At 51.6% G+C, this 25,037-nt stretch overlaps 1 protein-coding gene across 3 annotated transcripts in view; it reads left to right on the top strand.

Annotated features, from left to right (window-relative positions):
• The first annotated feature begins 397 nt into the window (after nt 1–397).
• LOC105471552 (ABR activator of RhoGEF and GTPase) overlaps nt 398–25,037 on the top strand; it is a 231,096-nt gene continuing 206,456 nt past the window's right edge. Inside the window, exon 1 of one of the 3 annotated variants that reach the window (XM_024789803.2) lies at nt 398–1,297. In XM_024789803.2, coding sequence (XP_024645571.2) covers nt 421–1,297 — 877 coding nt within the window. In that variant the 5' untranslated portion in view covers nt 398–420. The remainder of the gene's footprint in view (nt 1,298–25,037) is intronic. The other 2 variants (XM_071082078.1, XM_011724082.3) reach the window with 2 other exon arrangements.

Genomic DNA, 25,037 nt, shown 5'->3' with positions numbered 1-25,037 from the left:
CGGGTCCGCGGTGACACCAGCCACATCGCCTTCAGTCCCCACGTCTTCCCGCGACCCGGCAGGAGGGTGTCCGGGGCCCCGCGCTCGGGTGCGGGGAGCGGGGCCGCTGGGGGAGCGGGGCGGGCGGGGTCCGGGGCCGGCAGCGCGCGGCGGGGAAGGCTCGAGTCCAGGCCCCGCAGCTCCCGCCCTCCCCCGGCGGCTCCGCGGCCCGAGCTGGCTGTGGGATGCCCGGGGCGGGTTCTCATCCCCCAGGCGCCCGCCCCCGCCGCGAGGAGCCGCTGACGTCAGGGAGGCGAAACCCAGGAGGGGAAGAAGAGGAAGAAGAAGGGGAAAAGGCGCGAGGGCGGAAGGGGAAACTTGGTTTTTCCTCTGGTCTGTTCGGGGCCGCGGGGAAGGGTCGGCGCGGGCGGAGCTCGGGGCATGTGGGACCCCCGCGCGTTCGAGCGGCGCTGGCGGGCCGAGTTTCCCGGGGCGGAGGTGCCGGTCCCGAGGCTGGAGTCGGTGCGCGACGCGGAGCGGGAGCTGGAGCGCTGCAGACTCAACCTGGAGCGGCTGCAACAGGTGCTGGCGGAGGAGCAGCTCAAAGCCTCCCTCCTGCAGGCCGCGCTGGCCGGGGACCCCGAGCGCCCCGACCCCGAGGCTGCGCCTCCCCGCGGGGACCCCGAGCGCCCCGACCCCGAGGCTGCGCCTCCCCGCGGGGACCCCGAGCGCCCCGACTCCGAGGCTGAGTCTCCCCGCGTGGACCTGCCCGCCTGGCCCGGGGCGGCCGGAGAAGCGGGCGGGGGGAGGAGCTGGGCCGACGCCGTCCACCAGCAGCTCCTGCAGCCGCAGCTGCGGTTCCGGGCCCGGGAGGACGACGCGCCCCTCGGGGACCCCCACGCGGCTCCCGGCACGGACGAGGGGGGCGACGGCAGCGACCACGACTTCGAGATAGTGGATTTCAACGAGAAGTTCGTCCTCGGCCCCTGGCTGGCGGCCCCTTGCCGGTTCGGGACCCGCGAGGAGGCGGAGAGGCCGGGGCGCGCCTGCAGCCCCCACCGCTGGACGCACCTGATCCCCGGGGGGTGGCGGCCTCAGCGGGGGACCCGCGACCTGGAGCAGCGGGAGGCCGAGGCCAAGGACCGCCCGGGCTCGCCCCTCGCCGCGGAGGAGCCCCCCAGGCGCGAGCACCTCCCCCCGTGGAGGCGCCAGAGGTTCCTGCGGGTGCCGGAGCGAGACTCGCCCGGTCACAGCTCGCCGGAGAGAGACAGCGACGGCAGCCGGCACAGCTCCGACCGCGAGGACGGCTTCTCCGCAGGTGGGCGCCCCCCTCGGACCCCGCTAGACCCCGCCGCGCCCCCCACCCCAGGCTGCAGGGCCCCCTCCCCGGCCGACTCCGTGGCCCTGTTTAACCTCAAGCTCGGGGCTGGGGAGCGGGCGGGAAGGAGGATGAGCTGCATCTGTTTACCCCAAAGCCACTTGTGGAACTTAGAAAAAACGTGCAAAGCGACGTTAAGCTCGGGCGACTCTATGAAAGCGAGCCTGTGGCGGCGGCAGGGCTGATGGAATGGGGAGTGTGGCCGGCCCATATGGGAGGAGCCTGCACCCAGGCCTCAGGCTTTCAGCTCTGGCCATGACATCCCTCACCCCCCATCCCTCCGGCCAGACCCCCGCCAGCTTCCTTCGCACCACCCGATGCTGTCACCCCTCTGTCACCCCTCTCTGCACACACTCCAGGGGCTTCCCGTTTCCCGGAAATTCCCGGTCCCTCTGAGCTCCGCTTTCCTAGCCGTGGAAGGCCAAACGTTCCACTCAATTTTCTGAACTCAGACTCCTCTTCTCCAGGCTGCTTTGTGTGTTGGGGCCACATGGAAACTTCAGGGAAGGTCCATGGCCCTCACCAGCCCCCTTTGCGGACTCGTTTTCTTCTTAGAAGGCTGCGCCCGGCCTCTTGGCTTTCTAGGAGGCTAGGAGCATGAGAGGAAGGGAAAGGCTTAGGCCCGTCTGGTTTTCCAGCTGGCCTGGTGCCCAGAGATCATGTCTAGTCCAGCGTCTTCGTTCGATAAAAAGAGGAAACTGAAGCTCAGAAAGATTAAATGCTCGTTGGGGTGAGCGGAGACCTTCACCCCGTCTCCTGGCCTCTCTCTCCCCTCACATCTGCTCTCTTTTCTGAGGACAGGGCCTGGTCTTAGTCATCTTTGAACCCCCTTCTGGTGGTACGCGCGGTGCCTTGCGGCAGTCAAAGCTCAATGAATAATGGCTGAATAAATGATTGCCTGGAATCACCGAGCTCTTCCACCGAGCTCCACCGAGCGTCCACCGAGCTCTTCCTAGGTCAGGGAGTGGGAATGCGGCTGAGGAGGAGAGGTCAGGTAGGGATGGGAGTGGCCTGTGAGCCCCTTGCTGTGTCTGCGAACTGTGAGGGTCTCCGTAGCCACGCGGAAAGCAGGACACTGGTGGTGTCTGGTTGGGTGAAGCTGCAACCAGGAATTTGAGATGCCTTCCTGCCCAGTGAAGGAGGAAAAAAAAAATCATTGATGCTGGGATTGTTTCAAAATCTCCATTATTAGATTTTATCTGGGTGAGTTTGCATTTGAATGAAAAACTGTCCACTTTGCTAAAAGCACATTTGGAAGGTCCATCAAGTCATCTGTTTTGATCAATTACACTTATTCATTAGCAAATATTGGCTGTGTTTCCCATAGGCAATGCTCTTGCCGCCCATGCTGGTAACATTTTCATATATCCCTTTACCTTAAGGGAAGAGCCTGAAGATTTCACCCCAGTGCCAAGTTCCAAATGCCCCCGGTGGAGGCTACCCAAGTGGCCCCAGCTGCTTCAGAGCTGGCTCCAATCCCATCTCCCCCCAGACCCACATCCATCACCCTGCCTGGGGTGCCCAGCACACTAGATTTTCCCCAGGGAGTGATTTTTATTTCTGTGAGTCGTCGCCTGTCTCCCGTAGAACACTCTAGCACACAGGGTACCTTGATGCACGTTAGGAATCGGCACCGTCTGGGTGGACCAATGATAACAAGAGTCTCCTTCCTCTGGACTACAGACGTGAGCCGGGCACATGTCTGGCACTCATGGCATTGGCGAGCGATGCCTGGGCTAGAGTTCAGGCCCCATTCCAGCCCCCTCTGCGGGGCAAGCTCCTGTGGCAAACTGCAGTCACAAGTTTGGGTTCTGCTTCTGTCTCCAAAGATGCCTCAGTGAGGAAGTGAGTGGGGGGTGGACCTGCACATGGTTACATGCATGCACACACGTGCATAGCAGCACATGTATACACATGGTACACTGCCACTTACATGCACTTACACATATGCCTGCACACGTATACACGTTACATTGCCACAAACATGCATGCACACACATACACCTGCACACGTATACACTTGGTACACTGCCACAAACATACATGCACACACATACACACACCTGCACATGTATATATACATGTGCACACTAACACATACATGCATGCACACATTCACACCTTCACATGTACATGCATGCACACACATCTGCACATGTACATACATGTGCAGTGCCACATACCTGCATGCACACATATACACACACCTGCACACGTATATACACGGCACACTGCCACATGCATGCACACACACCTGCACATACATGTGCACACTGCCACATACATGTGTGCACACACAATCTAGGAGAAAAAGCCTTCAAGCATATAGGGAGGCACTAGAGTAGAGGGATTAAGGGAAGGGGTTTTCACGCTGTGGGTAACAGCTGACTGAGATTAGTGCAGTCGGCAACAGAAGCACCCGGGAGGTCTTCTTTGCCCACCCTTGTCCTTTGCTGCGTCATTCTTCTCTACAGCGTTCCCAAAATTACCACCGTGGATGCCACAACTTTGCGTGTGGATCTTATTCACTGTCTCCCTCCAGTCAAATGCAGGCTCCAGGCCGGCAGGGGTTTTTATCTCTAAGGATGAGTGCGTTGGCTACGGCGAGTATTATTCCGTTTTTGGACTCCGTTTCGATTATATGCGGATGTGTGTGGGTACGCTGGGAGCTGGTGTAGAATGTATGTCTTGTTGTGAGATGAACATAAAGGTTTGAAAACACGGATTAAAACCGTGTTTCTGAAGCTAGACTGCCTTCGTGACGTTGGGAGAAGTTACTTGACTTTTGTGAGCCTGAGTCCCTCATCTGTAAAGTGAGGCTAACAAGCACCTCTTCTCTCCTACTATTGCCACAATAAATAAATGGGATCATATTTCTAAAGGATTTTGGACAGGTCCTGGCACATAGTAAGCACCCATAAATGTTAATTAACCACTACTACAGGTCATTTTTCTTTGAGTTGTTGCTTTTTTCTTTCTTTCTTTTTCTTTTTTTAGACAGAGTCCCGCTCTGTCACCCAGACTGGAGGGCAGTGGCGCCATCTCAGCTCACTGCAACCTCCGCCTCCTAGGTTCAAGTGATTCTCCCGCCTCAGCCTCCTGAGTAGCTGGGATGACAAGAATGTGCCACGACGCCCAGCTAATCTTTGTATTTTTTACATGAGATGGGGTTTTACCATATTGGCCAGGCTGGTCTTGAACTCCTGACCTCAGGTGATCCACCTGCCTCAGCCTCCCAAAATGCTGGGATTACAGGCATGAGCCACTGCGCCTGGCCGAGTTGCTTCCTCAGAGCTTCCCACTCCCCAGTCGTTCTGGATCACAGATGATTTGGTTTTCCGTGATGCCTGTGGCTGAGTACAATGGCTCACACCTGTAATTCCAGCACTTTGGGAGGCTGAGGTGGGGGATTGCTTGAGGCTGGGAATTTGAAACCAGCCTGGGCAATAGAGTGAGACCCGATTTCTTTCTTTTTTTTTTTTTTTTGAGACGGAGTCTCGCTCTCTCTCCCAGCCTGGAGTGCAGTGGCGCGATCTCGGCTCACTGCAAGCTCCACCTCCTGGGTTCACGCCATTCTGCCTCAGCCTCCTGAGTAGCTGGGACTACAGGCGCCCACCACCGCGCCCGGCTAATTTTTTGTATTTTGAGTAGAGACGGAGTTTCACCGTGTTAGCCAGGATTGTCTCTATCTCCTGACCTCGTAATCTGCCCGTCTTGGCCTCCCAAAGTGCTGGGATTATAGGCGTGAGCCACCGCGCCCGGCGAGACCCCATTTCTAAGAAAAAAGAAAGTCAGTCAGATGTGGTGGTGTGCACCTATAGTCCCAGCTACTCAGGAGGCTGAAGTGGGAGGATCACTTGAACCCAGGAGGTCGAGACTTCAGTGAGCTATGATTGTGCCACCGCACTCCAGCCTGGGCGACAGAGCGAGTCCCTGCCTCTGAAAAGTACAAATGAATAAGATGCATGTTTCCCCCTCCCAGTAAGGCTCTGACTCTTTCTAGAACCTTTCAGGCAGCAGGGCAGGACTCAAGGCAGAGGTCATCTTGGCTCATGAGTCTCTTTTTGCTGGATTGGCCCCCACCAGCAATCACACTCATTATCTGCATTCAGAGGTCCTTAAGGTCAGTTTTTACTGGGCAATCCAGGCTTTGCCTTTGTCTCGGGGTTTCAGAGAGAGAACACGTGAGGCCTCACCTACAGAGGCCCAGAAGCAGGTGAAAAGGGCCTCCTTTGAAAAGGGTCATTTCCTTTTAGATGAGGGGCAGATTCCTAAGCCAAAACACATTTTGGCTTTTTTGTCCACGCATGATGGCAACATCAGAGTGTAAATAAGTTAGTCTGCCAATTCGTTTAGTATCTTCCTTTTCGCACCTTGCAGCCTTGCTTGTTCCAGAAGAAAGACAAAGACCAGGCCGTGTTGGTGTGGTGAGGAGCGGGGGGACGGGCAGAGCTGGGATCAGCTGTGTTGGGTGGTACGTGCTGTGAAGTCAGGCCTGCCTCTGCCCAGGTGTGAGACCACCGGCCAGCCACTGGCCCATCCAAGCCTCTGTCTCTGTCTGTCAGATGGGAATAATAAACATGGCTAACCCTGAGGGCTTACTTTTGCCAGCTCCTGTTCTGAGCACTTTATATGCTTTAATTCATTGATTCCACACAGCACCTTCATGAGATAGGCACCGATAGGGTTTGGCTCTGTGTCCCCACCCAAATCTCATCTCGAAGTGTCATCCCCACGTGTTGAGGGAGGGACTTGGTGGGAGGCACTGGATCATGGGGACGGTTTCCCCCAGGATGTTGTCCTAATGCCAGGGAGTTCTCATGAGATGTGGTGGTTGTAAAGCATTTGGAAGATCCCCGCGGGCTCGCTCTCCTGCTGCCTTGTGAAGAAGGTGGTTGCCTTTCCTTTGCCTTCCGCGGTGATGGTAAGTTTCCCCAGCCATGTGGAGCTGTGAGTCAATCAAACCTCTTTCCTTTATAAATTACCCAGTCTCGGGTAGTTCTTTACAGCAGTGTGGAAACAGACTAATACAGGTACTGTTGTTATTTCCAGGCCTGGAGAACTTAAATAACCCTGCCCACGGTCACCCAGCTTATAAGTAGCACTTAGGATTTGAACCCAGGCAGTCTGGCTTCCAAGTCCATGCTTTCGAACACCAAGCTGTACCGCCTCAAATATTAGTACTTACCTCTCAGGATAGTTATGAAGATTAAGTGCAAGAGAATATTTAAAGACTTCAGAATACCTGGTGTAGAGTGACCGTGGAGGGTATTCGTGTCTATGTATGTGTGTGTGTGTTGTTACGGTTTTTTTGTTTGTTATGGTTTTTTTTGTTTGTTTGAGAGGGAGTCCTCCGAGTAGCTGAGATTACAGGTGTCTGCCACCAAGCCCGGCTAATTTTTATATTATTTTATTTATTTTTTTGAGATGGAGTATTGCTCTTGTCACCCAGGCTGGTGTGTAATGGCAAGATCTTGGCTCACTGCAACCTCTGCCTCCTGAGTTCAAGCAATTCTCCAGCCTCAGCCCCCTGAGTAAGATTACAGGCATGCGCCACCACGCCTGGTTAATTTTTGTATTTTTAATAGAGACGGGGTTTCGCCATGTTGTCCAGGCTGGCCTTGAACTCCTGACCTCAGGTGATCTGCCTGACGTGGCCTCTCAAAGTGCTGGGATTACAGGCATGAGCCACTGTGCCTGGCCTATTTTATTTTTAAGACAGGGTCTCACTCTGTTGCCCAGGCTGGAGTGCAGTGGCATGAACACGGCTCACTGCAGCCTCCACCTCCTAGGCTCAAGCAATCCTCCCACCTCAGCCTCCCACGTAGCTGGAACTACAGGCACATGCCACCATGCCTGGCTAATTTTTAATTTTTTTGTAGAGACGGGGTCTCACTATGTTGCCCAGGCTTGTCTAGAACTCCCGGGCTCAAGCAATCCTCGCTCCTTGGCCTCCAAAAGTGCTGAGATTACAGACATGAGCCACTACACCTGGCCCTGACACTTTTTATTTTTAATCTTTATGGGAAATGAATTTCCTACTAGGTAGTCGTGTTACCTGTAACCTGGTTCATCTGTAACCTGATGGGTTTTTTGTCCTTCCCATCAGTGACTAATGAGATTGCTGCTCCAGGAAGAATTCCTTGTGGTCAGTGGTGTCTGAGTAACTTCGTTTGAAGGACTGAATTTTCAGCTTTAGCTGTGATAGAGTCATTTTTTCATCCCTATTGTGAAGAGATGTTAAGAAGCCATTTGAGGCCGGGCACAGTGGCTCACGCTTGTAATCCCAGCACTTTGGGAGGCCGAGGTGGGTGGATCACCTGAGGTCAGGAGTTGGAGACCAGCCTGGCCAACATGGTGAAATCCCATCTCTACTAAAAATACAAAAGTTATCCGGGCAGAGTGGCATGTACCTGCAGTCCCACCTACTTGGGAGGCTGAGGCAGGAGAGTCGCTTGAACCCGGGAGGCAGAGGTTGCAATGAGCCAAGATTGCGCCACTGCACTCCAGCCCTGGGTGACAAAGCGAGACCTTGTCTCCAAAAGAAAAAAATGCCATTTGAGACACATGAGCTGGTGGTTTGCTGATTCCTTTGTAACCCGAGTTGATATTGCATCACTGTTTGCTGGGCTCTTCAGTACTTCCCTCCATCCAACCTAAACCGCCGCTGTTTTCACCTCACGAACGCGTTACCTGCCACCCAAAGGGTGGAGGGTGAGTGTTGAACAATTCCAGGCCGGGCGCAGTGGTTCAAGCCTGTAATCCCAGCACTTTGGGAGGCCGAGACGGGCGGATCATGAGGTCAGGTGATCGAGACCATCCTGGCTAACACGGTGAAACCCCGTCTCTACTAAAAAATACAAAAAAAAAAAAAAACTAGCCGGGTGAGGTGGCGGGCGCCTGTAGTCCCAGCTACTCGGGAGGCTGAGGCAGGAGAATGGCGTGGACCCGGGAGGCGGAGCTTGCAGTGAGCTGAGATCCGGCCACTGCACTCCAGCCTGGGAGACAGAGCGAGACTCCGTCTCAAAACAAACAAACAAACAAACAAAAAATTCCTTCCTCCTGTACAAGCAGTAAATGCAGCCATGTCTGGAAACTTTTCCTCTGGTCCATCTGTTTTTCTTCTGGATAAGAGACTATTCACAAAGCAATTGGCTCAATATTTGACTGTGTATCTTTTCTTTTCTTTTCTTTTTCTTTTGAGACGGAGTTTCACCCTTGTCGCCCAGGTTGGAGTGCAGTGGCACCATCTCGATTCATCGCAACCTCCGCTTCCTGGGTTCAAGCGTTTCTCCTGCTTCAGCCTCCCAAGTAGCTGGGATTACAGGTGCCCACCACCACGCCCGGCTAATTTTTGTATTTTAGTGGAGACGGGGTTTCACCGTGTTGGCCAGGATGGTCTCCATCTCTTGACCTCTTGATCTGCCTGCCTTGATCTGACAACCTTTCCAGGTCCCCTGGGGTTCCTGATGCTTCCCCCGTCAAGCCCTGTCTCTCCTGATGTCTGCAAAGCCACCGTCTGGCTTCGTATTTTCTGTTTTCTACGCAGATGCTTTCCGCCAATGCTCATTCCATCCGGCATCTTTTCCTGTGCTCTTTCTGGCATTTGAAGTGCCCTCCCACCTCGACTTCCCCAAACCAGCCCCCAAACCAACCCTTCCTTTAAGGGCTGATTTTCCATGGAATCTGGGATTGGTTGATAGGGGTTTGCTGTATATGACAAAACTAAAAATAAAGTAACTTAAACAAGATAGAGGCTTATTTATCTCACATGTAAGGGAATTCCAGCAGCCAGCAGTCCGGGCGAGAGTATGGTGACTCCATGATCATCAGGAATGCAGGTTTTTCAGTCTTTCTGCTTCTCTGTCCTCAAGCTCACCTCCTGGTCTGAAATAGCTGCTAGAGATCTGGCCATCACGCTCACGTTTCAGGCAGGAATTAGAAGAATGGGAAATGCAGCGTAAGAGTGAGTGGTGGGCCGGGCGCGGTGGCTCATGCCTGTAATCCCAGCACTTTGGGAAGCCGAGACAGGCGGATCACGAGGTCAGGAGATCGAGACCATCCTGGCTAACACGGTGAAACCCTGTCTCTACTAAAAAAAAAATACAAAAAACTAGCCGGGCGAGGTGGCGGCGCCTGTAGTCCCAGCTACTTGGGAGGCTGAGGCCGGAGAATGGCGTGAACCCGGGAGGCGGAGCTTGCAGTGAGCTGAGATCCGGCCACTGCACTCCAGCCTGGGCGACAGAGCGAGACTCCGTCTCAAAAAAAAAAAAAAAAAAAAAAGAGTGAGTGGTGGCTGTTGGTCTCCCTTTTAAGGCACTTTCCTGGGAACCTCTCTTGACAATTTCTGTTTCTCCTTAGCCACCTCGAGCTATAAGAGAGGCTGGGAAATGTAGTATTTTATCTGGGGATACGGCCACCTCACGTAAAATAGGGGCTCTGTTACAAGGAAAAATAGAAGAATTGATATTGCGTAGGCAGCTAGCAGCCTCTGGTACAGCCTTTTCCAACGACTCCAGCCCATCTTGCGGTTCTTAGAGTGGGCCCACACGGCACAATTGTCTTATTATTATGCCATCTATTAATTTATTGACCCAGTGAACACATAACAACAGACCCACTGCCCTGTACAAGGCACTAGCCTTTGACGTGTTTACTGTGAAGTGTTGCTGTCAGACTAAGCGGTTAGTTGGCTCCTTGAAAGCAGAGACCGTCGTTTAGATCCCTTTTCTCTCTCACAACAGTATCTTTCACAGGGCTGGGCTCATGGCCGGCACTTGATACGTTCCTGGTTGATTTTAGAATAGTCACGAATGAGAAGCTCAGTGAAAACAAAGACATTCCCTGCCTTGGTTTACTGTGCTGGAAAATTCTGGTTGTGTAAGGTTTGTTTTTAGCTTGTTCTCGTTTTGAGGAACCCGTGGCAAGGAGGGTGGAGAGTGGATCGTCTCCAAACATCAGGGCTGTGTTGCAGTCACAGGGGCATCAGGTGTTGGGGCAGATTTGGCTGTTTTGGAAACTGGGCTCTGTCTACCGTACTAGAATCATAAACAGAAATCCCTGCCTTTGTACCACCGCTCTGTGTGGCTGTATTCACACCACGCGAATCTCTCCTGTTATTTCGGCGCTGCGTAGCTGCAGAGTAAATCCGCCGTCTTTCCGCATCGATCCTGCTCCTGTCTTCCCATTTGATGCTCACTACAGTCAGCCTGAGATAACACTGTCTGAGGGGAGGTTGCCCGGACCTCACGTTGCGTTTTTCTTTTTTTTTTTTTTTTTTTTGAGACGAGAGGCTCTGTTGGCTCTGTCGCCCAGGCTGGAGTGCAGTGGCACAATCTCCGCTCACTGCAACCTCTGCCTCCTGGGGTCACGCCATTCTCCTGCCTCAGCCTCCTGAGTAGCTGGGACTACAGGCGCCGCCACCACGCCCGGCTAATTTTTTGTATTTTTAGTAGAGACGGGGTTTCACCATGTTAGCCAGGATGGTCTCGATCTCTGGACCTCATGATCCGCCCGCCTCAGCCTCCCAAAGTGCTGGGATTACAGGCTTGAGCCACTGCGCCTGGCCTCTTTTTTTTTTGAGAGCACTTTTCAACTGCTGAGAAAAATGATTACTTTATTTATTTATTTATTTATTTATTTATTTATTTATTTATTTTTTTGAGACGGAGTCTTGCTCTGTCACCCGGGCTGGAGTGCAATGGCCGGATCTCAGCTCACTGCAAGCTCCGCCTCCTGGGTTTACACCATTCTCCTGCCTCAGCCTCCCGAGTAGCTGGGACCACAGACGCCCGCCACCTCGCCCGGCTAGTTTTTGTATTTTTAGTAGAGACGGGGTTTCACCATGTTAGCCAGGATGGTCTCGATCTCCTGACCTCGTGATCCGCCCGTCTCGGCCTCCCAAAGTGCTGGGATTACAGGCTTGAGCCACCGCGCCCGGCCAAAATGATTACTTTAAAATTTTTATAGAGACAGAGGTGGGAAGGAACTAGAGTATCTTTAGCATCTACTCTCTGCAAGGCACCAGGTTCAGTGCTTTACCTACACTGTCGCTTTTAGTTTTCAGAACAGCCTCCTGAAGTGAGCGCTACTATTATCATTGTGCAGATGGGGAGACTGCGGCTCTGACTGGTTCACCAGCAACCCAAGGTCTCTTAGTGCTGCGTGGTGGGATTGCTCTTTCCCTGGTTTTAAAAAATAATTATTTTATTTTTCTGGGGACGAAGTCTTGCTCTGTCGCCCAGACTGGAGTGCAGTAGGGCAATCTCGGCTCACTGTAACGTCCGCCTCCCGGGTTCAAGCGATTCTCCTGCCTCAGCCTCCCGAGCAGCTGCGATTACAGGCATGCACCACCACGCCCAGCTAATTTTGTATTTTTAGTAGAGACGGGGTTTCTCCATGTTGGCCAGGCTGGTCTCGAACTCCTGACCTCAGGTGATCCGCCTGCCTTGGCCTCCCAAAGGACTGGGATTACAGATGTGAGCCACTGTGTCTGGCCAAAAATTAATTAATTTTTATTAAGAGATTATTTATGTTGGTCAGGCACAGTGGCTCATGTCTGTGATCCCAGCACTTTCGGAGGCCAAGGCAAGTGGATCATGAGGTCAGGAGTTCGAGACCAGCCTGGCCATCATGGTGAAACCCTGTCTCTACTAAAAATACAAAAATTAGCTGGGCATGTGGCAGGTGCCTGTAATCCCAGCTACTCGGGGCTGAGGGAGGAGAATGACTTGAGCCCAGGAGGCAGAGGGTGCAATGAGTCAAGATCACATCACTAAACTCCAGCCTGGGCGACAGAGTGAGACTCTGTCTCAAAAAAAAGAAAAACAACAACAAAAAGAACAAAAGAATATCTAGACACTCATGTCATCATCCTTCATCTGAACCACTGCAATCACCGAATCTTCTGCCTCCTGGCTTTTCCCTCCAGCTCCCAGCTTTTATGTTCCACATTAAATCTAAATGATTTATCTAGCCCCTAAGTCCAATTACGCACCCCCTGCTGGCATTCTTCTATGGCTTTCTGTCACCTACACAGTAACAGCTGAGCTCCTTAGATGCAAATGTGCCAGGCTACCCGTGATCTCACCCTCCCCCAGTGCAGACACTGGATTCCCCAGCAATGCTGAGCTGCTCATAGTTTCTGAACTAACTTACCTCGCACACTCATTTTTCAGCATTTCCATGGATATGCCCTCTCCACGTTGTCCATGAGGCAGACAGAGTCCTATTAACTCAGGTCTTGGCTAGGAGGCTGCCTCCTCTGTGAAGCCTTCCCCGCCTTCCCTAGGTAGAGCCAGGAGTTAGTTAGGTTTCAATTCGGAGTGCGTTTGGCAAACAACAGCAAACCCTCTATCACAATGGCTATGGTAGGCAGCATAATGGCTCCTAAACATGTCCACATCCTAATCCCTGGAAAGTGTATGTTATATTACATGGCAGAAGGAACTCTGCAGATGTGATCAAATTGAGGACTCTTTTTTTTTTTTTTTTTTTTTTTTGTAGAGAGTCTCGCTGTGTCGCCAGGCTGGAGTGCAGTGGTGCAATCTCGGCTCACTGCAACCTCTGCCTCCCAGGTCCAGGCGATTCTTCTGCCTCAGCCTCCTGAGTAGCTGGGATTACAGGCACCTGCCACCATGCCTGGCTAATTTTTGTATTAGTCTGAGACTTTAATGGGAGGCTGGCCACATAGGCACATCCTGCTACACAACCAGCCATGGCAAGAGAAAATAAGGACCCCATTGCTAGAGGTGCAATATTATTTTATTTATTTATTTTTTTTTGAGATGGAGTCTCGCTCTGTCGCCCAGGCTGGAGTGCAGTGGCCGGATCTCAGCTCACTGCAACCTCCGCCTCCCGGGTTCACGCCATTCTCCTGCCTCAGCCTCCCAAATAGCTGGGACTACAGGCGCCTGCCACCACGCCCGGCTAGTATTTTGTATTTTTTAGTAGAGGTGGGGTTTCACTGTGTTAGCCAGGATGGTCTTGATCTCCTGACCTCGTGATCCGCCTGCCTCGGCCTCCCAAAGTGCTGGGATTACAGGCTTGAGCCACCGCGCCCGGCCAATATTATTAAATCACTAACGTAGTGAGAAGGATCCTCCTTGTCACCCACGTGCCAGGTGTGTGAGGCCATGGCTGGGCACGGTGCCTCACACCTGTAATCCCAGCACTTTGGGAGGCCAAAGTGGGTGGATCACTTGAGCTCAGGAGTTTGAGACCAGCTGGTCAACATGGTGAAACCCCATTTCTACTAAAAACACAAAAATTATCCAGGCGTGGTGTCGTGCACCTGTAATCCCAGCTACTCGAGAGGCTGAGGCAGGATAATTGCCTGAACCCAGGAGGCAGAGGTTGCAGTGAGCCGAGATCGTGCCACTGCACTCCAGCCTGGACAAGAGAGTGAGACTCCATCTCAAACAAACACACAGAAAGGGATACTAGAATTAAAAACCATGCAAACCTATTGTGTTCCTGATGTTACTGACCTAGTAGTATATTAACTGCATTTGTGAGGGCAGAAGGCCCAAAGCTGTGATTGCTCAGCTCTCTGAAAAACGTGATTTCCTTGGGGATTTTGCACATTTGGAATGTATGAGGAATTCAGAGAAGTCTCGAAGTACGCTGCAGTTTTCCAAGGTCTTTGTTAATTGGACTTGGGGGGCCATCTTGGCGACCTACTCATCACTTACAGCATTATTTCAAATCATAAAGAACAGACTCATCAGCAAAAGTTTGAAATCGTCCATTTGTAATCTGGGGACAACTGACTATAATGAGATGGTTTTGGCATGCTGAATGTGGAGAAGTGTAGCTTACACACATACTTTAATCAGTATGTTCCCATAAGACTAAGGATCATTCTTCTCATTCTATACTAACGAGTCTAGAGACATTGAGTCACTTGTCACACAGCTCACAAAGGACAGAGCCAGGATTGGAATGCAGCTCTTTCTGGGGCCAAAGTTATTCTCTACTCCAGCTCACCACTAACTGTTAACTTCTCCAGACTATAGCTTTTCACTTTAAAATAAGGTGATTGGACTAGATAATTTTCCAGACAGACCTAAATTTTATGGACCCCAGTAAGTTAAATGAGCTGGGACTATGTACCAAGTAAGGTTAAGATCCTGGCTTTGAATCAGAGGAACCTGGGTTTGGATCCAGGCTGTAGCCACTGGTTATTTTGTGTCCTTAACCAAATTAATTCACCTGTCTGTAAACCTGTTTTCTTTTCTATACAGTGGGGATCATTGTACCTCACTTGGTGTTGCAAAGATTAAATGAAATAATGTAGCACGGGGTCTGGCATATGGTGAGCTTTGTAAAAATGAAAACGGCTACTGGTGTGATCAAGAGCATGCTGTTCAAGGTGGCGGATCACTTGAGGTCAGGAGTTCAAGACCAGCCTGGCCAACATGGTGAAACCCCGTCTCTACTAAAAATACAAAAATAAGTTGGGCGTAGCATGTGACTATAATGCCAGCACTTTGGGAGGCCGAGGCGGGAAGATCACCTGAGGTCAGGAGTTCAAGAGCAGCCTGGCCAACATGGTGAAACCCCGTCTCTACTAAAAATACAAAAATTAGCCAGGCGTGGTGGCAGGCGCCTGTAATCCCAGCTACTTGAGAGGCTGAGGCAGGAGAATCGCTTGAACCTGGGAGGTGGAGGTTGCAGTGAACTGAGATCGTGCCGTTGCACTCCAGCCTGGGCCACAGAGCGAGACTCTATCTCAAAAAAACCAAATAAAGGCCGGGCGCAGTGGCTCAAGCCTGTAATCCCAGCACTTTGGGAGGCCGAGACGGGCGGATCACGAGGTCAGGAGATCGAGAACATCCTGGCTAACGCAGTGAAACCCCATCTCTACTAAAAAATACAAAAAAAACTAGCCGGGCCAGGTGGCAGGCGCTTGTAGTCCCAGCTACTCGGGAGGCTGAGGCAGGAGAATGGCGTGAACCTGGGAGGCAGAGCTTGCAGTGAGCTGAGATCCGGCCACTGCACTCCAGCCTGGGCCACACAGCGAGACTCTATCTCAAAAAAACCAAATAAAATAAAATAAATAAGAGCACACTGTCTAGGGCCACATTGCCTGGGTTCAAATCACAGCTCTGCGACTTAACTGCTACATGACCTTGAACAAGTTCCTCGACCTTTTTGCGCCTCGGTTTTTATATTTGTAGACTAGGGGGCGATGATAATACAGTATCAATAGCCGGTTTAGTTGGTGTGAAGGTTAAATCAATCAATCAGTATGTATACAACATACCTTGAACCAGACCAGACACGTAGTAACCACTCAGCATGTGTTGGTTAATTTTATGATTTTCACCACCGTTACTAGTCTGGTACTAGTCTGGCCGTTTCTCTCGCTGAAATAGACTATCAAGGTGAAACATGGTATCTTGCTCATCTCGTTGCTTGGTCATAACCTTAACTGAAACTGGAAATCCTGCAATTTGAATAATCCAAGAGCTGGAGCAGCGAAGCATGAAGCATCCAATTACGGACACGTCACAGCTGCAGCCTGGGGAGGACGGTGAGGCCACCGCACTGTGGGGCTGGGGTTGGGGTCCTATTACGGAGAAAGCCTCGTTTTGTAGGCAGCTGCCTCGCCTTCTGTTTGGCTGCATAATTGCACCTTTTTGTTTTATTTTAAAGTATCTTGAGGAATCCAGAGCCCACTCCCGCTGACAGCAGGGAAAGCCGCGGTATGTCCCGTCTCTAATGAGCCTCTGTGATGCTCTGTGGCCCCGCCTAGGCAGCAGGCTGGGCCGGCATCCACTGGCTCTCTGAGCACAGCCCACCAGGCTGGGCTTCATTATGAGGCTCACTGAACACCCCTAAGATCCCCCCACGCCTGTCCTCATTGTCTCAGAGGGCACAGAGTGGCTTCCTGAATGCCACGCTTGTTGGTGACCTTTGTGGGCTGGCAGTGGGCACACAGAAATTAATTATTCATATCAATGGGCCTGAGGACGCTGTCGTTCATTGAGGTGACTTTGGCCACAAGACCCAGAATTCCCCAGGGCCTTTGGACAGGCGGAGGACAGTGCCGTCCCTAGAGACAGCTGCTCTGACAGCAGGTGCCATGTGGCCGGCCCCAGGCTAAGTTCAGTCTGATGTGCTTTGTTTGGGCTACAGAGGGTTAAAACAAAATTGGATCCGTTTAAAACCAGGAGGTTTTACCTAGCAGTCTGGATTTCTGGCTTTTCTTGAAAGATGGGAATATGGGCGATGTGTACGGGAGGCGTTAGTCAGAGCCGAGGGGCCACTTCAGGCTGGACGTGATTTTTCCGGTGGCGTCAGCTTTCCTCTGGCCCCTTTCTCCACTTCCACTGGGAGAGGAGTGAGTCTGGTGCAGGGAACGGAGGAAGACTCGGAGCTGGGTTTGCGTCTGCCTCTGCCACTCACTCCCGCGTGACCCTAGGCGAATGACACAGCCCTGCGGGCCCCGCTTTCCTCCTTTGGAGCAGGCGGTTATAACAGCGTCCGGAACTGCCTCGCAGATTTGTGAGAACTAAGCAAGTTGATGTAAGGGCTGAGCCTGGCACGTAGTAAGTTCTATTTAGGTGTTCAGTTTCCTTCCTTCTCTCCTCTCTCCTCTCTGCCCCCTCCCCTCCCCTCCCCCCCTCCCCTCCCCCCTCCCCTCCCCCCCTCCCCTCCCCCTCCCCTCCCCCTCCCCTCCCCCTCCCCTCCCCCTCCCCCTCCCCTCCCCTTTTCTATTCTTTTGAGACAGGGTCTTGCTCTGTCGTCCAGGCTGGAGTGCAGTGGGGAATTCTAGGCTCACCACAATCTCTGCCTCTGGGGTTCAAGTGATTCTCCTGCCTCAGCCTCCTGAGTACTTGGAACTACAGGCATACACCATCACACCTACCTAATTTTTGTATTTTTTGTAGAAATGGGGTTTTGCCATGTTGCCCAGGCTGGTCTTGAACATCTGGACTCTAGCAATCTGCCTGCCTCTACCTCCTAAAGTGCTGGAACTATAGGCGTGAGCCACCCCACCTGGTCAAGAGCAATACTTTTTTTGTCTGAGGATTTTATTTGGAGAGAAATAGAACTTGGCCACTGAGCTTATATACACCGAAATAGCTGCCACATTATGGGGAAAAAGTATGTACAATCAGAATTTTTTTTTTTTTTTGAGGTGGACAGTCTGGAGTGCAATGGTGCGATCTCAGCTCACCGCAACGTCTGCCTCCCAGGTTCAAGTGATTCACCTGCCTCAGCCTCCCTAGTAGCTGGGATTACAGGCATGTGCTACCATGCCCGGCTAATTTTGTATTTTTAGTAGAGACGGGGTTTCTCCAAGTTGGTCAAACTGGTCTTGAACTCCTGACCTCAGGTGATCCACCCGCCTTGGCCTCCCAAAGTGCTGGGATTATAGGCCTGAGCCACCGCACATGGCCAGGATCAGAATTTTTATACTCAAATCTTAAATCTCTCCTTTATATTCCTTTAAATTGCTATTGAGTTAACTGTAGACAGTCAGCATTGTTAGGGTAATTTAAACTTCTTATGGAATAATTTAAATATTTTGTCTAAGTCATTCCAGAGGTAGTGGTTACTCATGGAGAGGAAATATATATATATATATATATGTGTGTGTGTGTGTGTGTGTGTGTGTGTATAGTATCATAGATTCCAAAACTGATGATAGCCAAAATAAATATTCATTTTAGGTTGAAGAGACCTAAAGTTACAGCTAATCTTTAGGTTTAAGGCGGTGGGGGTGGAGGGGGGAAGTCCAAGTCCTGTATAACATTTCACATCTCAGGCCGGGCGCAGTGGCTCACGCCTGGAATCCCAGCACTTGGGGAGGCCGAGGCAGGTGGATCACCTGAGGTCAGGAGTTTGAGACCAGCCTGGCCAATATGGTGAAACCCCGTCTCTCCTAAAAATACAAAATTAGCTGGGCGTGGTGGCGGGCACCTGTAATCCCAGCTACTTGGGAGGCTGAGGCAGGAGAATCACTTGAACCCAAGAGGTGGAGCTTGCAGTGAGCCGAGATCACGCCACTGAACTCCAGCCTGGGCAACAGGGTGAGACTCCATCTCAAAAAACAAAAAACAAACCATTTCACATCTCTCCAAAATAGAAACAGTGTCTTAGACTGCCTTGTTTTAACAGTTTTGTCTCTTTGGAACCACAGAGCCTGTCATCTTTGAAGAAGTGAAATCACCGTGGGGTTAAGGACAGTATGTTTGCACAGTGTGTGTCCAATCTCTGAGAAGCTAGCACAGAAGGACTTAGGAGTTAAGACTGTGATCTTTGGCCGGGTGCGGTGCCTCACGCCTGTAATCCTAGCAGTTTGGGAGGCCGAGGCGGGTGAATCACGAGGTCAGGACTTTGAGACCAGCCTGACCAACATGGTGAAACCCCATCTCTACTAAAATAAATACAAAAATTAGCTGGGCATAGTGGCGCACACCTGTAATCCCAGCTACTCAGGAGGCTGAGGCAGGAGAATCGCTTGAACCTGGGAGGCGGAGGTTGTAGTGAGCTGAGATCACGCCACTGCACTCCAACCTGGGTGACAGGAGGGAGACTCTGTCTCAGAAAAAAAAAAAAAAAAGAAAAAGATCTTCAAGCTCTGCAGCCTTAATTCACACCAAATAATATGTGCTTAGTCACCTAAACTATGACCATCTTCCTGTTCTTTGGACGCCCCTTAGTTTGCTAGTTTGGTCTCAAAACATGGTCTTTAGGTGAATTAATGGCAGGCACCGTGTTTGGGAGAAAAACAGAATCTGCAGTTTCACATCTCATCATTTTCTGACCTGAGCTGTCTCCCACCCTGAGCATATTACAAAATTAAGAGGTTTTAGAAGCTGAAAAGTGGAAATAGCCAGCTTTCATTTCTGGACTGCAGCTTGTTTAGTGCCACATCTTGGAGAAGGCTCTGTGCGGCGGTGAGATGGGTTGACGCTGATGGTCTGCAGCTCCGTTCATTGGAGAAGGCTCTGTGCGGCGGTGAGATGGGTTGACTCTGGTGGTCTGCAGCTCCATTCACTGGAGAAGGCTCTGTGCGGCGGTGAGATGGGTTGACTCTGGTGGTCTGCAGCTCCGTTCACTGGAGAAGGCTCTGTGCAGTGGTGAGATGGGTTGATGCTGATGGTCTGCAGCTCCGTTCATTGGAGAAGGCTCTGTGCGGCGGTGAGATGGGTTGACTCTGGTGGTCTGCAGCTCCGTTCACTGGAGAAGGCTCTGTGCAGTGGTGAGATGGGTTGACGCTGATGGTCTGCAGCTCCGTTCATTGGAAAAAGCTCTGTGCGGTGGTGAGATGGGTTGACTCTGGTGGTCTGCAGCTCCGTTCACTGGAGAAGGCTCTGTGCGGCGGTGAGATGGGTTGACGCTGATGGTCTGCAGCTCCGTTCATTGGAGAAGGCTCTGTGCGGCGGTGAGATGGGTTGACCCTGATGGTCTGCAGCTCCGTTCATTGGAGAAGGCTCTGTGCGGCGTTGAGATGGGTTGACTCTGATGGTCTGCAGCTCCGTTCATTGGAAAAAGCTCTGTGCGGTGGTGAGATGGGTTGACACTGATGGTCTGCAGCTCCGTTCATTGGAGAAGGCTCTGTGCGGCGTTGAGATGGGTTGACTCTGATGGTCTGCAGCTCCGTTCATTGGAGAAGGCTCTGTGCGGCGGTGAGATGGGTTGACGCTGATGGTCTGCAGCTCCGTTCATTGGAGAAGGCTCTGTGCGGTGGTGAGATGGGTTGACGCTGATGGTCTGCAGCTCCAATTGTCTGTTCAAGGATTTGTTGGGGAAATTTCACACTCCTTTAGCTGTTTGGCAAAAGGGTGAAAAATTTCTTGCGTCCAAATCCCCATCCCAGATATAGCTTTTCTCCAAGTACCTCTTTTTATCTCTCCCTTTTTTTTTTTTTTTTTTGGACACAGTGTCTCACTGTGTCACCCAGGCTGGAAAGAAGTGGAGAGATTTCTGCTCACTGCAACCTCCGCCTCCCTGGGCTCAAGCACTTCTCCTGCCTTAGCCTTCTGAGTAGCTGGGACTATGGGCACCCACCACCATGCCCGGCTAATTTTTGTATTTTTAGTAGAGATGAGGTTTCACCACGTTGGCCAGGCTGGTCTCAAACTCCTGACCTTGTGATCCATCCGCCTCAGCCTCCCAAAGTGCTGGGATTACAGGTGTGAGCCACCACGCCTAGCCAGGAATCTATATTTTTAATAAGTTCAGGAGATTTATCAGCAGCCAGCCCAGCATCCCGGAGTTTGGCAGGCTTTGCCAAGTGCTTGATAAAAGGTGGTAAATATCTGGTGCGTTTAAAATATAGGGCCCTTTCCGTCCATCTGACTCCACAGGTTGACATTAAAAGGATGCAAAAATATGGTTCTCATTATACTTAAGAGATTAAGGTTTGTCTAAGCAAAGCATGGAGGAAAAAGCCCCTTTGAGTTTGTGTGTGATTAGATAAGGAGTTGCCAGTTGGTTGATAAAGTAATAAAGTAATCCTTTTGTGTTAGGAGCCAGGAAGCAGAGAGAGGGGAAGCAGCTCGAAGTTATCTTTGGCTTGAGAGAAAACACAACAGCAGAAAGCTGAGTGATACCTGGACGTTAGTGTGGACAAGCTGAGTGACAAATGGACGATAGTGCGGAGAAGCTGAGTGACACATGGACGATAGTAAGGAGAAGCTGAGTGACACCTGGACGATAGTGCAGTGAAGCTGAGTGACACCTGGACAATAGTGCAGTGAAGCTGAGTGACACCTGGACGATAGTGCAGTGAAGCTGAGTGACACCTGGACAATAGTGCAGTGAAGCTGAGTGACACCTGGACGATAGTGCAGTGAAGCTGAGTGACAAGTGGACGATAGCACGGAGAAGCTGAGTGACACATGGACAATAGTAAGGAGAAGCTGAGTGACACCTGGACGATAGTGCAGTGAAGCTGAGTGACACCTGGACGATAGTGCAGAGAAGCTGAGTGACACCTGGACGATAGTGCGGAGAAGCTGAGTGACACCTGGACGATAGTGCGGAGAAGCTGAGTGACACCTGGACGATAGTGCGGAGAAGCTGTGACACCTGGACGATAGTGCAGTGAAGCTGAGTGACAAGTGGACGATAGCGCGGAGAAGCTGAGTGACACATGGACAATAGTAAGGAGAAGCTAAGTGACACCTGGACGATAGTGCAGTGAAGCTGAGTGACACCTGGACGATAGTGCAGAGAAGCTGAGTGACACCTGGACAATAGTGCGGAGAAGCTGAGTGACACCTGGACGATAGTGCGGAGAAGCTGAGTGACACCTGGACGATAGTGCAGTGAAGCTGAGTGACACCTGGACGATAGTGCGGAGAAGCTGAGTGACACCTGGACGATAGTGCGGAGAAGCTGAGTGACACCTGAACGATAGTGTGGAGAAGCTGAGTGACACGTGGACGATAGTGCAGAGAAGTCCATTAGATCTGCCGTTTCAAAACACTCGGCCAGCTGGGGTTTGAATCCTGTAGGTGACCCTCTCTCTGCCCCAGTCATCGTGGTGTTTGAGGGTGTCAGGTTCTGGTTTTCAATGCTCACCCACATCCATTCCTCTTGCCACACTCTGGGGAAGGAGGGCACTGGGGTGGGTTCAGAACTTTCTTTTTATTTTTTATTCTTAATTTTTTTTTTCAGATGGAATCTTGCTCTGTCACCCGGGCTGGAGTGCAGTGGTGCAATCTCGGCTCACTGCAACTTGCGCCTCCCGGGTGCAAGTGATTCTCCTGCCTCAGCCTCCTGAGTAGCTGAGATTCCAGGCGTGTGCCACCACACCCGGCTAGTTTTTGTATTTTTAGTAGAGACGGGGTTTTACCATGTTGGCCAAGCTGGTCTCAAACTCCTGACCTCAGGTGATCCACCCGCCTCAGCCTCCCGAAGTGCTGGGATGACAGGCGTGAGCCGCCGCGTCCGGCTTAGGTCTGAACTTTCTCCTCAGGTGAAAGCCCCCGCAGTCCCAGAACAGTTGGGCTGAGCTTCTCCCTCTCCAGGTTCTGTTACTTTCTACCTCTTTCTCCCTCTCTCTCTAAGAGATCAGCCTTCACTAATTTAGTGCTTTACTAATTTAGGTGTCCTTGCCGTGAAAAATACGTGTTTTCTTTTTTTAGTTTGTTGGCTGTTCTGAAGGCACTTTGGCATATGCATCTGTTTTCTTCAGGAGCAGAGATCATCGTGGAGATCACGTGGCAGCTTTGTTGTGATTTGTAAATTTGCTGAATTTGTAAATAATTGGGGATACCTGCTGGACTTTGATAAATGCAACTTTTTTTCCAGTGCTTAAAAGAATTGCTGCGGAGGCCGGGCGCGGTGGCTCACGCCTGTAATCCCAGCACTTTGGGAGGCTGAGGCGGGCGGATCACAAGGTCAGGAGATCGAGACCACGGTGAAACCCCGTCTCTACTAAAAATACAAAAAATTAGCTGGGCGCGGTGGCGGGCGCCTGTAGTCCCAGCTACTCAGGAGGCTGAGGCAGGAGAATGGCGTAAACCCAGGAGGCGGAGCTTGCAGTGAGCCGAGATCGCGCCACTGCACTCCAGCCTGGGCGACAGAGCGAGACTCCGTCTCAAAAAAACAAAAAACAAAACAAAACAAAAAAAAGAATTGCTGCGGAAAGCGTAGAGTGATTATACCTCCAAACTGCTCAATGAAAAAGGTCAACAAAATAGTATAATTATCTATATGTACGTGTAACTCATGTGTGTGTAGAGTGTCCATGTCACCAGGTCTTAGAAGGTTGAGAGAGAAGGATGTGGACAATAAAACACCACCCTCGGGAGGCTGAGGCAGGAGAATGGCCTGAACCCGGGAGGCGGAGCCTGCAATGAGCTGAGATCCGGCCACCGCACTCCAGCCTGGGTGACAGAGCGAGACTCCGTCTCAAAAAAACAAACAAACAAACAAACAACAAAAAAAAAACACCACCCACTTCAAAGCAGGTCCAGAGAGTAAGGCATCGTATGTCTGATTTTAGGACCACGAGAGGTCAGTTCTGGGCTACTGTAAACTCCTTCTGGAAGAGGGGGGTTCAGGCACCATTCAAGCAAACTTTGGCTGAGCCTGGTGGCTCACTGGGAGTGAATCACCTGAGGCCAGGAGTTTGAGACCAGCCTGGCCAACATGGCGAAACCCTGTCTCTAGTAAAAATACAAAAATTATCCGGGTGTGGTGGTGCACACCTGTAATCCCAGCTACTCGGGAGGCTGAGGCAGGAGAATGGCTTGAACCCAGGAGGTGGAGGTTGCAGTAAGCCGAGATCACACCACTGCACTCCATCCTGAAGGACAGAGTAAGACTCTGTCTCAAAAAAAAAAAAAGCTTAAAAGAGAAGGATGCATACAGTAAAACACCACCCATTTCACCCATTTCAACGCAGGTGCAGAGAGTAAAACTTTGTATGTCTGATTTTATGACCATAAATTCCAGGCTCCCATAAACTCTATTAATTCCAGGCTCCCATAAACGCCATCTGGAAGAAAGGGATACAGGCACCATGAAAGCAAACTTTACTGGCACCTGAATTGAGCCGAGCGGTGACCCAAGGGGAAGAGTTCAAAATTCTGCTCCAGGAGCCTTCAGTGTAACTGTGGTACTAGGCTAGTAAACAGGTATTCACTACATACAGGTATGTACAAGAGAGACTCATACTAAATGCTTGGCGTCTTTTTTTTTTTTTTTTTGAGACAGAGTCTCGCTCTGTTGCCCAGGCTGGAGTGCAGTGGCCGGATCTCAGCTCACTGCAAGCTCCGCCTCCTGGGTTCACGCCATTCTCCTGCCTCAGCCTCCCGAGTAGCTGGGACTACAGGCGCCCGCCACCTCGCCCAGCTAGTTTTTTGTATTTTTCAGTAGAGACAGGGTTTCACTGGGTTAGCCGGGATGGTCTTGATCTCCTGACCTCGTGATCTGCCCGTCTTGGCCTCCCAAAGTGCTCGGATTACAGGCTTGAGCCACTGCGCCCAGCCGCTTGGTGTCTTTTAACCGACTTACCAGGCACAAAACAGGCCTTTTTTTTTTTTTTTTTTTTTTTTTTTTTTGTGACGGAGTCTCGCTCTGTCGCCCCGGCTGGAGTGCAGTGGTGCGATCTTGGCTCACTGCAAGCTCCGCCTCCCAGGTTCACGCCATTCTCCTGCCTCAGCCTCCCGAGTAGCTGGCACTACAGGTGCCCGCCACCACACCCGGCTAGTATTGTATTTTTAGTAGAGATGGGGTTTCACCAGGTTAGCCAGGATGGTCTCAATCTCCTGATCTTGTGATCCGCCCACCTCGGCCTCCCAAAGTGCTGGATAATAGGTGTGAGCCACGGCGCCCGGCCAGCAGCTCTCTCTGAACCTCCCCCTTACAGAGTCAAAAAGTGAGCAGTGGTCAGCACTCCTCTACCACGACGTTAGCATGAGAACTCGAATCTCATTAGCAGCAAGGACTTCTCTGCCGCAGATGTGGCTCTGAGACTGGGTCTTCACAGGCTGACAGGTGACCCTGGCATGCAATGATGGTGTGGGAATCACCCGATGGAGACGCAGCACAGGCTGCCACTGTTCCTGCAGAGGAGAATGTCAATTCCTCAGTGCTAAGCCTGGCTGAGGGCACTTCACACTGGGGTGCCCCTCGTTGCTGCTCCTGACACCCAGTTCCTTCAGGTCACAGACAGAGCTGCCTCCCGTGTGTCAGTTGCCCGGGAAGG

This window comes from Macaca nemestrina, chromosome 17 (genome assembly GCF_043159975.1).
Source record: "Macaca nemestrina isolate mMacNem1 chromosome 17, mMacNem.hap1, whole genome shotgun sequence".
In the NCBI taxonomy this organism is placed as follows: Eukaryota; Metazoa; Chordata; class Mammalia; order Primates; family Cercopithecidae; genus Macaca; species Macaca nemestrina.
The sequence above is the reverse complement of the archived record's forward strand: the minus strand, read 5'-3'. Positions and strand labels throughout refer to the sequence as shown.